Raw genomic sequence first — 13,748 nt, 5'->3', positions numbered from 1 at the left:
CCAGCCACAGGCCAAGCCCCAGCCCCCTTCAGCACAAGGCAATGCCCCCATAGGCACTGTCGGCAGGGTAAGGTGTGGGAGAGAGACAGCCCACACAGTGTGGGGGAGAAAAACACCAAGGAGCAAAAACCATGCTCAAGACTGTGTGGAAAAAAAATAAATTAGAAAACCTGAAAACTCTTCTTCTCATCAGTACGGCTGAGTCAGACGAGCGTAAGATTTAAAAGCTCCCTATTTCTGTGCTCAGCCACCTGCAGCAGAGGGGAGGGAGGACGGTGGTAACGACAGGCAGAGGGCCCTCAGGGGCTGGGTCCCCCTCAGAAAGCGCCTCAGGGCAGCACCGGGAGCCGAGGCCGTCCCGCGGCGGGGCCCCGAGAGGACAGAGCCCCGCTTGCCTCCCCCACGGGGGAACCACTCACCCGTCCCGCCGGGGCTGCGCGATATCGGCGCCCTGATGAGGTACCGGCTGCACCTGGGCCCACCCGCACCGGCGGCTCGTGCCGCGGCCTCGTGCAAAGGCGGGAAAGTCCTGGCGCCCCTCAGCCCCCGCCGGCAGCTTCAGCCATTTTAACAGCTGCCCCCCCCCCGAAATAACGAGCCCAGCCCCATCTCTCCAGCCCCCCAAAAAGCCTCCCGGGGACGGGTGGGTGACGCAGGGACAAAGGAACAGCAGCAGCAGCGTCCTGCGTTGAGTAGAAAGGGCAGGCTCTGGCATGCAGTTTTTCAGAGAGAAGGTGGTTTTTCCCTTTCAAAGCCCCAGAATCAGGGCTTGATGTTTAGTTTCAGGGTGGGAAGGAGCCTGTGGGAGAAGGGGGGCCGGGTGCACCTGCTGCAGCACCCCAGGGCACACAGGCAGAGCCCCTAAATGCTGATGGGGCATCAGGGAGGCAAGGGAGATCTCACCGTGCTACGGCTTGACAGAAGACCGGGGGGAATTTGCTGTGTGTAATGAAGACTTCACACCAGACTCGCTCACCTGGAAGAAGAGATGGGGCTCTGCCAAATCGCAGGCAGCAGGTTTCAGAGCTTGGACCATCGGTGTTAGCACCGGGGCTGAGCCAGCAGCCCTGCATGGGCAGGCTCCTGCAGACAGAAACACAATTCCTTCCCACCTCTGCCAGCTTGAAATGAATAGTGAGCAGCTGTCGCCCTGTGTAATCCATCCTCTGAGCCGCTTCCCCTGTCCCAAACCCTTCCCCAGCCCATTTTCTGGAGCTATGGAGACCCTGCCCATCACTGCCTGTACTTGCAGCTGCTGTACCCTGGGCACCCCTTTCCTGTGCCCCCATCCCCACATTTGGCAGCCCTGGGCACTCACCACCGCCAGGTGGTCCCACACTCCTGCAAAAGGAAACACGTGCCTCTTCTGTGGTGCACAATCCACACACAGCTCCCCGCCAGTGTGCGAGCAAGTGCCTGTTGTACCTGCTCTTGGGGCAAGGGGCTGAATTCGTAGCCAAAACCAACCCCCTTCCAGCCTTGCCTGGCAATTTCCCAGCAGCCGGCTTGAGCATAAACCCTCCCCTACCTGAGATCCCCAACCTCTCATTAAAGGGACAACGTTCCTCCTTCCTGTGGATACCGTGTTTTTTTCTTACTCGCCAGACTGTGACCCTGAGCCTTCCTGGTATTTATTACAACAGGGGTTTCACCAGTAACTTTGGCCTCATCTGTAAAAGTGAGGGCTTGAAAACAGGGGAGGTTTTTGCTGCAATGTGCTGTCGGTGCTGTCCTTCCCAGCAGCGTCATAGCTGGGTGCAGTGTGAGAACACCCAAATGAGAGGGTGCGGGGAGCAAACCTCACTCAGCACAGCTGCAAAGAGAAGTAAATGCCTGGGTCCTCCTCCTGTCCTGCTGCTGGCCTCTGCGTGCATCTCGCTTCAGCGTGGTCCTGGGAGGTGCAGAGTAACACTTGCCGCCGCAGCACAGGACACCGAGACAAAACCTTGACTCGAAGTTTGTGCCAGGCATTGTGCATTGTGAGAAGCTGCAGCGCCACAGAAGCAGGCAGATGAATCCCCTTCTCGTGGAGTCAGTGTAGAAGTGCAATCTTCATGCACTGGAAGAAGCAGAGTATGGAATGAAGGAGTAAAAGGCCTCCACAAAACTTGGCTAAAGCTCCCGCTTGAGCCAGCCCTCTTGCAGACCTGTGTGGGATTCTGAGCTGGCTTTTCCAGACTGTCAGCTTTTCTGGATGTGGTAAGTTGGCTTCAAGGGGCCCAATTTCAGCAGCAGAAGCAGACAACGTTGTGTGTGTTGGACACCGGTGCTGTGGTCTCATCCCCGCTGCATTACTTACACACACAACACATAACCTGTCAGGGCCACTGTGGACAGTACTACGTATACAAGCAATAGTGACATATTGATGAGTGAGGGATCCAAACGTGCGAATGTCAAAATCTTTTATTTACAACAGTCTCCAAAAATCAAGGAACACCGAAAATAGTGAGGGTAGGAGACAACTTACAAAAGTAACACGCGTACGTTACATCAGGAATTGTGCTACATCACTCTGAGAACCGACACTCTAAGGTCTGCACACGACGTGGTGGAACGAGAGTGCCCTCCCTCCCTCTGTCCTTGGGGTGCTCACACCTCTTCTCCTCTTGGCTTTTGAACCATCCTCCCTCCCTCTGTTCTCTTCTGCTTCCCTCTGCTAACCTTTCTCCTCATCTGGCTCTTAGTCTGGTCCTGGCCATCGCCCTCCTGTCCCCTCCAGCAACTGCCCAAAGGAGGAGCGGAAGGACCGAAAGCCAAACAGCCAAACAACTACATCCTCAAGATGGAGACAGACCTTGAAAGACTTTTAGCTCCGGGACCCTGGGTACTAAGCCAGGTCAGAGCAGTTAGCAGAGGCCTTTGAAAAACCTGTGAACTATGGCTTGCGTGCTATCTGGGGTGAGCAGTGATTCTGGAAGAACTAACCAAGAGACTGTAAATTTGTCCTGCCTGGCTGCAAATCAATCAGCACAGCTTCCTTGGTGGACAGTGTGGGAGGATTTATACATGTCACAGGGTTAAATAAAAAGCCTTTTATAACCTTCCAGGAGGGCAGGCTGTTCTGGTAAGAAAATTCAGTGCAGGACAAGCTAAAAGAATTAGACGCCGTGACATAAAGCAACATCCCAGTTTGCTTCAGTAGAGACAAAGCCAGGGGTCTCTGGAGATCATTGCATCCAGACTGCCATAGGTCCCGGTAACTCTGTAAGAATGCCACACGTCCTCCTCCTTGGGGATACTTCTCAGGCTGCCTTTGCTCTGGCATAGTTTCAGACCCATCAGGGATCAAGAAACACAGCCCAGCTCAGCCACTGATCCCCTTCCAGTATCTGCAGCCTTTGGAATTGCTGAGGTCAGTGGCCAAACCTGATGTCCCAGTTGCCTGTGCAGACCCCATGTGAACCCAGCACCTCAAGAGGCACCAGGACATAAGGAAACAGAGGGAGGAGGCCTGGGTCTATTCCTTCCTTTGACACTGATCTTTGCAAATCACATCAGCTCTGTTCCTCCTCGCTCCAAAGCTGATTTTGACAGGGCTGGTGTGAGCAGACTCTCTCCCTGAGTGTCCACAGCCATGGGGAGCCTTGAACTCACTTGGCAGCTCCACTGAAGGCAGAGAGCAGCACCACCAGCTCTGTGCATATATCGCAGTGCTTCAACACTGGGGAGCAGTGCCCTTCTGCCACTGCCCTGGGCTGGCAGGGAGAGCTGCTGGTCAGGACAGGACCTGCTCCATTTTGTAGGACTGCAGTTTCAGAATGAACCCTATCCTGAAACATTAATATCAACTTCTCAGAATGTGACCCTCAAAACAGGATTTACCAGAAATAAAGGAGTGGGCAGTTAACAGAAATATTCCACTGCAGTGTGCTGTAACTGAGAACTCCTGTACATTTCTTTTTAATTGCAGCAAGATTGTTCTGAAATGGAAAATCGGAGCATTCTCTACCAAGTGCGGCTGGTCTGCTGTGATCTACTGTTTAAAAACATCAAAACTGACAGCTTCATATGAAGCATTTTAACTCCCTAGCTTCCTCTGCGTGAGAAATTCTCCCTGAGACAATCTCCAGTCACTTTTAGTCCAGACTCTGTGAACACCTTAGGCACAAGCAGCTACCATGGAGAAGGCTGAACCTTGCTCAGCAAGACAACAGGGCCCAAGAGATGGTCTGGGCCACAGAGGAGTCATCAGAGAAAGACGATAGGCAGAGATGTGGGAGGAATTAATTTAGGGCGAGCATCTGCTCCCGGAACAGCGCCAGGCAGGTGAGGCCTTGCTTTTTATTGCTACAAGCATCTGCCTTGGAGCACCGATTCCCAGCAGGGCTGTCAGGCCCACCTTTGCATTTGCTCAGATAAACCCATCCATTTTCTTACCTCTATAATTTTATGAGTATTTTCTAATCCCAAGGAGGACGCTGCCTACATGGAGATGGATGTACTCAGCTGCTACTGATTTATTGTCTCCATAGACGCTTGGGGAGATCAGGGTGTTGTAAGTATTCTGGGGAAGGCTGGACCCTACCTCTAAGCCTCTTTCACTCCACAGCACATGGAGAAAGCACCAACCACCCTGACCACAGGGCTGTGCAGAGTGTAATGGTGATGGGGCAAACGTCTAGCTAGATCTCAAGTGTCATGACTATGTCTAATCAAGTTTTCAGGTTACCAACATCCAGTGAGTCCTTGCAGTGAAAAGCATCACCTAGGATCATCTCCTGGCTCTTCTGCCATCTTACTACACTCTGGAGTAAGTTCCTCCTCCTCTTCTTGCTGGAGGGGCAGAATGTCCTCAATATGCCTTTGTGAATCATCTGCTACAGCTCTGCACTTATCTCAGTCTCTCATTTTCCTTTCCGAATCCCTCCAGCCCTTGCTCTCCTGGTACCACTTTGGACGAACAAGGGCAAAGGTGATGCCCTGCTCCAGCTAGTGCCAGCCAGCCCTTCAGCACTCTGTGAGCCTGGGCTGGCCAGAGAGGAGGGTGGAAAGTGAGGGCTTGTCCTTTCCCCTGCCTGCTCCAGAAAACAGGACAGATCCTGTCAGGTGCCAAGAACTCTGTTATTTTCGTCTGCAGATCAGACGCTGCCAGATCAGACCCAAGAGACATAAAAGGTTTTCCACTACTTTGAAATTAATCTTTGCCTTCCAAGCGTGGCTGAATGAATGGTCCCAGCATGGTGTGTCCAGAATCACTCTGGAGGTGTGAGGCTTACATAGCCTCTTTATAGTGAGCACAAATATAGGACACCAGGGGTTTAAATGAACTTTAAACTTTCCAGGATTCAAAGCACATCTGCGCCTTGACTTAAAGGCCTTTCAAGGCTTCTTCATGCTCACAGAAGGAGGAACTTCCTCTAAGGGTACATTCAGCACCTTATTCTCTTGTCTGGTGACCTGGAAATAGCCATCAGCTTTAATCACCCCAAGGAGGTTGAAGCATTAGCTAAATTCAGGTCAAGCTGCCAGCCAGAGCATCCTTGGCAGCAGCACAAGGGCTACCTTGGCTCTCCCCTGCAGCACCCACATGGGTCTCACGGGGCTGTAGATGATCAGCACACTGCCCTCTACACTCCCTGCCAGTTAGGAGTGCTCAAGGCACCACTAGTAATTAAATTTAGAGAACAGACATAGGGAAAAGCATGGCTTACAGCTCAATGTTGGGGCTGAAGTGTGCACAGCAGCCATCAAAGCAGCACAGCTTAAGGATAGTCAAAACCCCTTTCCAGAACCCTTTATTCATGGGCACAGGGTTCATTACAAAAGAACTGGTGCAGATCAGAGGTAAGTGCCAAGGAACATTTAACACTTTGCTGCAGCCTGGGATGGCAAGGAAGAAACCAGGTCTGTTCTGCTCATGCTCTCACCACCCTCCCGACCTGCAGTAGAATTGCTCTGGATTTCCCCTGGCATCAGAGTCCTGTCCCGACATTCCTCTCTCCAGCTGACACCTTGGGGAACCTACTTTAGGAACAAACATTTGATCCAGGGATGACACGATGTGAAGGTGTAAGACTGACAGGGTCAGAGCGAGGATACACTGAACCAAGCAGAAACAGCTGCTGGTCTGTCTCAGCAGCAGAGTCCCCAGAACTTGGCTGGCAATGGGGACGGGCTTCCTGGAATTTCCATCTTAAAAAGGGGGTCAATCCAGACAGGAAACACAAAGTCACCACAGAGTCAGGATGGCTTCTGGCCACCCCCCTCTATTGGCAGCCCTGTAAATAATGTTTAATGCATCTCCCCGTGGGCCCAACCCCTCCCCTTCTGCCGAGGACCAGATGTGCCGCATATCAATGCACACACTTAGCTATTTCAATTTTAAAAATATGATAGAATCAGTGATGCTTAAAATGTACTTGTTAATGGCACCAGTTTGCGATTTCATTTTACTTTAATATAAACCATCTGCTCTGAGCAGGCAACAGGCCTGGGCTGAAACTCCACTGCCCTCATGTCTCCACAACAGAGCGTGTCTCAGCTGCCACAGAGGATGCACCACTGTGTATCCATGGATGCCACAAGGCAGAGGCTCTACCTGGCCCCAGTGGTGAGCCTGGCCTCAGCCTAAGAGCTGACTGCCATGACTAAAGACTCTGTGGGGACCTCAAGGCTGTTTTCTCTCCGCCATGAGGAGGGGAGACAGTGACTGGTGAGGTGACGCACTGAGCAGGAGGTGGGGTGGCATCGATAGTGCCTTGGCCTCGCTACTGAGATGAGCGAGAGGAGGGCCGGCCACCAAGGGCAGGGACTGCATTCCTGAGGGCTGTTCATACACCCAAGAGATCCCAGCGAGAGGTGCGCTGTCCCTTCAAAAAGAAGAGGAAAGCCATGCGTCCCAACACCCTCCATGAATGAGGAAAGCAGGTCACTGCAGGTGGTGCCACCCCACATCTCTAGTTTGGATTCCACAATGATACCCAGGAATGCTCCTGTGCAGCGAGTTCACTGCTGGTCTAGCCTGGGCACAGCCAAGGGGTCCAGACAATGCTATTTCCCAGGCCTGTCCAACAGCTCACTGCTGCTTTCAAAGGCTCAGAAATTGAGGCACAAGTTTGGTGTGGGCATAGGACATCACCTCAAGAGTCATCGTTGCAATGCTGACCCTGGCTGAGGGGAGGGACAGAGGGAAGTGTTTTGAAAGGGATCAGATGGCCTTCCCAACTTCTCCCCTTTTAGCTTTGCGGTTCCAGAAAGCTCTGTTCATTTAAAAAAAAAAAAAAAGGACAAAGAAAAGAAAAAAAGAAAATAAAAGCAGAGAGAAAAGTGAGAGGAGACCTCCTCCCCTCCTACTCATGGGCTGAGGTATTCCCTGGGCAGCCCTCACTGTCCGTCATCCATCCATCACTACCCAAAATAAATACAAGTTTCGAGCAAAACCCATTAGAAAATAAAGTGCATCTGGAGTTGAAAAACTTCTGGAAAAAGGGGATTTTTTTCCTCTTTTTTTTTCTTACAAAAAATATCCTTTAAAAAAAAGAAAAAAGAACAGGAGCAAGAGGACAGAGCATGTGGCTCTTGGCATAGGGTCTACATGGCTGTCCCATTAGCGAGAGGGATCTTAAATCCACTCTTCAGCAGGGCGAGGCAGATGCCCAGACCCAGCAGGCCAGCAAGCAGCACCCCCACCACAGCCTTGAGGCAGGAAGTCCTGCTGCGGATGAAGGTGCCAGGCCCCATGATGCTCAGCAGGGCTGTGCTCACAGTCAGCGTGTACAGGATGGAGACTCCTGTGTTGAGGGCCACAATCTTCCCAAACTTAGCGAAAGGGGCAATGATGCAGAAGAACAGCGGGACGGTGGCAATCACTGTGGTGACGGCGCTTGAGACAATTGCCACACCCACGTGACGGACTGCTTCAATCGTCCTCCACTGGCGGCACGCTGTGGGGTCCTGGCAGAAGGGACAGCAGTGTTAAGGGGGAGTGGGGACAAGCACATGGAGCTGCACTAATGTTTTAGCCTGTGAGATGGTGGCTTAGCTCATGGAGTCCTGGGCCAGGACAAAGATGCTGCGTGAGGGCAGATCAGACAGCTCGTGCAGTCTCCGAGCACACTGGGCAAACAGCCATCAGGTTACAAACCAGTAGAGGCAAAGTCTGCTGGATTTTGTGCCTCCTTTCAGCCACGTCAGACTGACTGCTGGGCCTACAGAACAGAGGCGCTGCCTGCAGACACTACACCTGGGATCAGAGATCCCCAAGCTTTTGTGGTCTCCTCCTTCCCGAAGAGGGAAAAGATGTTAACAAGGCCAGAGAAGACCTGGAGGTCCAGCACAGCACTCTGCAGAGGTTACAGAATGAGTGTAGGGCCACACCAGCACAAGCCTGTCTTCACTGGGACATGAAAAGGGGTTGCTCTGGACACAGCTGTGGCCATTAAGAAAGGGACAACCGTACAGGTTGGACCCTCAGCTGGGTTTACTGTACACAAGCTCATACCAGTCTCTGACCAGTCAGTGGGACAAGCAGCAAGTGTCCCAGGCATGCTGGGAGGGTGGCAAGACACATCCCCCCTTGCCTGTCATGCTTTAGGTCCTGCGTCACAGCTGAGTGGCATGGAGGGCATGAGGGGAATGAATACAAGGCTGTAGGAAGGAAACAGCTCACCTCTGCCTGGTGTAGTGGCAGGTTTTCCCCTGCCAGCAGGTAGCCCTCCACCAAGTGCACACAGTAATCGACAGAGGAGCCAACAAGGATAGAGAGGGAAATGGCTTCCACAGCTCCCATTTCCCAGCCAGACCAGTACATGATGGTCACCACCAAGCAGACCACCCCTGTGTGAAGAAGGTCACGTTAGGCAAATTTAAAGGACTCTGGGCCTGCTGCCCAGGCCTCCTGACAGACAGAAGTCACTCGTTGGGGAGTTGGGGATCTTCCCCTGCAGGTCTGCACGCTAGCCAGTCTGAATCTTGTACACACTCCCTCCTGCCCACAGAGGCAAACACTTCCCTCACCCTCCCTTGCCACAGGGACCATTCAACGAGGTAATAAGACCTGCTGGGGATATTGAAGCACCTAGTTAAATATTAGGCAAATTGACAGACTGAAGCCAATCTAGACTAATGCCTCCTAAACGAATCTAAGCCCAGGCAAGTGTGCATGTGTGCACACAGGCACTACAGGGAAGAGGGCCCTTTGTTTTGCTTGCTGGAGTTACACACAGGCTGAGCACATACACAGGTTTTTCTTAAAGGCAAGAGTGATGTTTGTTTGTGAGTCATGTGTGGGAGACTAAGTGGTTTTAAAATGATAGATTTGATTTTTCAACTGAGAAGTTTAGCAACACACTTAGACCACGATATCGTCAAATCACCAGCCAGGGAAAGGGAATTATTTACAAATTTGCTTCAAATACTAACAAAACCGCTAAAATATTCAGCTTTTAAAATCTCCCACTGCTTGGAAGCAGCAGCCATGGTGCAGATCCTTGGGAAGTAATGCAATTGTTATTCAGAGCATGTGGGACTTAATCACATTATTATACATAACAGGCAGGGATGGCATTTGTGTAGCTAAAACCCTTATTTAAACAAATAGAAGGGATTGTGTAGATAAAACACACTGGGAATTAGACACACAAATCTGCTTTCCCAATGAGGTTCCTGTGCATTCATTAAGAGTTCCTCCTGATCACCTAGGTATATCAGGACTGGCTCCTGGAAAGCCAAAAGGGTTTACAGAGTAAGAGCAATTCAGTTCAAATCACCAGAGACTCAGCACTGCCACAACCCACCAATTTCAGACAAAGGGAGAGTTTGACATGTTGGAATTGGTATTTTTACCTAAAATGCTGAGCAGCACTGGCAGCAGGAGGAGGATGTGAGTGGTAAACACCGCCACTGCAGCCACACAAATAATCAGCGAGAGGACGAGACCGTACAGGGCGCTCTGCACTCCTGGAAGAAAAGAGCCAGCTAATTTGACTCCTGGAAGGCGACAGCTGGGATGAGAAAGGCACAGTGTCCCTGCTGGCAACAAGGCAGGCAGGGACTCACACTGGGGGACATGGGAAGGAGAAGCTGAAAGTGGAAAGTGGGTGATCAACTTCTTCAGGATTTTTACAGTATACACTGCTTGGGGCAGAAACAGGCTCTAGGAGTTTGCACAGCAATGGTAAGGGACTGAAGATATAACACGTGCCCATCAATGGGACAGAGTGTGCTGTGAAAATGTATCAGAGCGTGGGCTCCTCAGGGAGAGAAACTTGGCAGTCACTTACCTATAATCTCCATGAAGATCTGCTTCCAGTGCTCACATGTCTGGAAACCGTGCCGGAGAGCAGAGCCCTCTGGGAAGAGCTGGAGTTGCTGCTGCAGGAATGTCTCCCATTTCAGGTAGTCAGCATATGTCTGGAAGGAAGATTTCCCTTTGTAGGTTGTCTGTAACAAGATGAACATGTTATTCTTCTGTCCTGCTCCTGTCCTGCTCTTTGGGGCAGGGTATGCATGACAAGGGAAGAGGGAGAACAAGCCAGCTTGTTGCAGTACCAAGCAGACCCGGTAGTGGCAGATGGGCAAATCTGCGACCAGACCTCCGCCTGAGCTCTTGTGGTAAGAGGGAACTGTGGCATAAGCAGCCACTTCTAGCAACCTGTGAGTGCAGGCTGCAACAAGGCACAAACACTAACACTGAATTATGGCTGCACATGAAAGTGGCCAGTGCAGAAAGAGCAGAGCTAAACCCCCAGAAAAAGAAACTCACAAAGATAGATGGCAATGCCATGTGCTCACCGATTCAAATGCCATGGAGATCCACTGCACCTTCCCATCCTTCACCCCCACTGCCCCATGAGAGAGCTGTCCGGGCAGCAAGTTTGGCTCAGGGATGTTCTTGCACTCAGGGTGCAACATCTGCAGAAAGGAGGAGATGCTGTAACCTGGAAAGACAGAAAGAGCAAGGGATGGAGGATAGGACAGGGAGCAAGGGGATAGCATATTGGAGCAAGGGGAGAACAAAAACCAAAAGAAAGTTGCAGGCCCCATTTGTCAGCAGTTGCTTCCCCTGCAACTCTGACTTGCCAAAGCCCTTGAGGTCTTGGGACCAGAGCCCTCAGCTGCTGCAGGCCTGAAAGGGCACTCTGTGCCATCAGCACTGGACAGACACAGCCACTGCTGTCTGTCCCCAGCTGCCAGGAAGCAGTACAAACAGCAAGTGCAGAGGAGCTGCCTGCCTGGCCTGGCAAGAGATTCTCTCCAAGCATGAGTTTGGCTTTTGGCCTGAAGTCAATATACACTTCCTAGACACAGCTCCACAACCTTGTGACCTCTGACATTGGAAGAGACAGTCACTGGTTAGGTATGTGAAGCCACAGGGGCAGTGAGCAGCCTCATCACAATGAGATCAGGTGTGATTTGCTGGTTATTCAGGAGCTACTAAGAAGATATCTACTGGTCCAAAAGACTGTAATGGTATCACAAGCAATACCCATGACTGGAAAGAACGGATGCAATTCTGTTATCTTCACTGGATTAAATCCCAAAGAATATGCCCAATGTCTTTGGAGCTAAGACACCATTTCTCTTTCTCATCTCCCAGAAAGCATGACCAGGGGCATGTTCTAGAAGGGTAAAGCTGCCTTGGGAAGAAAATGGAGGCAGCAAGAAGCAGCCACCCTTTCTGGTTTGCTGTTGAGGACCCCAGCTCAAACACTGCTACAAGCAGAGCTGCAGAACAGGAGTCTGATGTTCCTGTCCCACTCGCTATGTATTGCTCATCCCCAAAACAGTTGGCACAACACATGGAAGCATGAGGTGAATGGCCTATGGAGATGGGAGCTGTGACTCAAGCCAGGTGGAAACAGGCAGAGCTGTGCAGCCAGGTCAGGAGAGCTGACTGCTGAGAAACACCTCTCCTCCCTGCACTGCCTGCATTTGTCATTGACTGATACCTCCCTTTCCCTTCCCTGCTTCATTGATCTGGGATCTGAAAGCTGAAAAGCCCTTAGGAGCCAAACTCCTCGGACTGGAGGGTGAGGACCAGTCTCTTCCCAGGGACCCAGGATCTCCCCAAGGACTCTGTCACTAGCCTTAGTCCCACCTACCAGAGGGCAGGCACTGAGCCCCTCCTGGCTTCACCAGCTCGGTGTTGCTGGCAATGGCTTTGCAGAGGCGGCACAGGTTGCCAATCTCTTTGAAGAGGTCGAAGCTGTCATCATAGATAACGCTGCCCTTTCACAAGGAGACACAACAATAAGAGCACCACACGTGAGGTGTACACACAGCAACTGGCACAAGAAGGCAGAAGATGAGTCCTCTCCTGGCTACACAGCCTGGGACTAGCTTATACAGACCACAGGTTATACGGTGGAAAAACCCACCGGACATCTTTGCCTCACCAGATAATCAAGGAAGAAACTACATACCCTCCCCACCTTCCGTTCAAAAAAAAAAAAAAAAATTCAGGCAGTATGACAGAAGCACTGATTAATGGAATAGCCACCATGCCATGCCCAAAACCATTAGGGGCTGCCTAAGGAGCAGCTTTGAATCCCTACCAGAGCCCAGCACAAAACTCCAGCTTTCTGCCTACTCCACTGCCTGCATTTTGCACTGCCCCCTCCAGAGGAAACAGGCACAGGCTGATTCTGCACAGTGCCCCCAGATCAGAAAGCAGGAAGAACAGCAGAAAGCTGAAGCGCATCTGCCAAGTGACCAGTTAAGCATAATTTTTCTGGGGAAAGGCAGTGAATGTGTCGAGGTATCAGATCTGGGAGATAAGCTGTTCCTGGAAAAGTCACATTTAATAACCTTTCCCTGGAGTAATTGATTTGTATTTTTTCATGTTAATATCTCATAACAAGATAAACAATTATAAAAAAAAAATCAGTTTCCTGGATCTTGAATTTGTAGTGAGATTTTCATACTGAGCTCAAGATGTGTTTGCTTCTAAAATCCTCAGGAAATCCAGATTTAGACTCAAAATTAGAAGGTTAGATATTGCACTCAGAAAGGGATTTTCTGAAAAGCCTGAAGTGATTTCAGTAAGGGCTTTCTGATCTCCATTATTTGTGAATTTGCTAAAACAGAAATGTACTTTTGGCTCATCACGCTACCACCTCTGCTATTCCATCTGTCTAGGCTGCTGGACCACGCTGCCTGGGCTGTTGGATTAACTAAACACCATCCAGGGAGATCATCCTTCACTCATCAGCCCCCAGCATGCCTGTCCAGCACGCCACAATGTGTGTACCATGTCTCCGATGACGTGGTTGTCCAGGCGTCTCGTGCGATTAACACCTCTGATACCAAACACTACAAACACCATGGCTCCTGTGTCTACCAGTGGCCGCACCGCTGGCTTCCCGCAGCCTGTGTTCATGCAAGGATTAAATCCAGAAGTGGCTGAGAGCTTTGCTTTGGGTGCTGCTGTCAAATACAGAAGAGAGGTTGGTTACATCAGAAGGCAGTGAAAAAAAGGTCTGACTCTCTGGTCCCGACAGCCAGACACAGCTGAACAGGTCCTTGCCCGCTTACCTTTCTCACTGGGAACGTAAAGGATGCCTTTGGTGGGTCCATCTGGGCTGGAGCTGAGAAGACAGCCAGGAGGTGCTACACACACTCGGCCATGATAAGGGGGCTTGTGCGACTGGGCAAAATACAGTTTCCTGTGTAGCAAAGAAAGTTTGTTACGGGGGACCAGAGGTAGCAAAGACGATGTGTCCAAAGCATTACAAGAAAACAGATGTTCTCAGGGACAGAAGGAAAGGAAAAAGGTGAGCGACTCCAGACCTGCATCCCTAGCCATC

General features: G+C 51.1%; 1 protein-coding gene across 12 annotated transcripts in view; it reads right to left on the bottom strand.

Moving 5' to 3' along the window:
• Nucleotides 1-2,388: 2,388 nt before the first annotated feature.
• Nucleotides 2,389-13,748, bottom strand: part of DISP3 (dispatched RND transporter family member 3) — a 149,412-nt gene continuing 138,052 nt past the window's right edge. For 8 of the 12 annotated variants that reach the window (XM_074848530.1, XM_074848532.1, XM_074848529.1 and 5 more), the window contains 8 exons: nt 13,477-13,607; nt 13,193-13,368; nt 12,045-12,171; nt 10,735-10,880; nt 10,224-10,383; nt 9,787-9,900; nt 8,612-8,778; nt 2,389-7,896 (listed from right to left, as the gene is read on the bottom strand). In XM_074848530.1, the coding sequence (XP_074704631.1) occupies nt 7,534-7,896; nt 8,612-8,778; nt 9,787-9,900; nt 10,224-10,383; nt 10,735-10,880; nt 12,045-12,171; nt 13,193-13,368; nt 13,477-13,607 (1,384 nt within the window). In that variant the 3' untranslated portion in view covers nt 2,389-7,533. Of the gene's footprint in view, nt 7,897-8,611; nt 8,779-9,786; nt 9,901-10,223; nt 10,384-10,734; nt 10,881-12,044; nt 12,172-13,192; nt 13,369-13,476; nt 13,608-13,748 lie in introns of those variants that run through there. The other 4 variants (XR_012626178.1, XR_012626177.1, XM_074848533.1 and 1 more) reach the window with 3 other exon arrangements.

The sequence above is a fragment of the Strix aluco genome, chromosome 22 (assembly GCF_031877795.1).
Source record: "Strix aluco isolate bStrAlu1 chromosome 22, bStrAlu1.hap1, whole genome shotgun sequence".
In the NCBI taxonomy this organism is placed as follows: Eukaryota; Metazoa; Chordata; class Aves; order Strigiformes; family Strigidae; genus Strix; species Strix aluco.
Note: the sequence above shows the minus strand (reverse complement) of the source record. Positions and strands in the feature narration are given on the sequence as shown.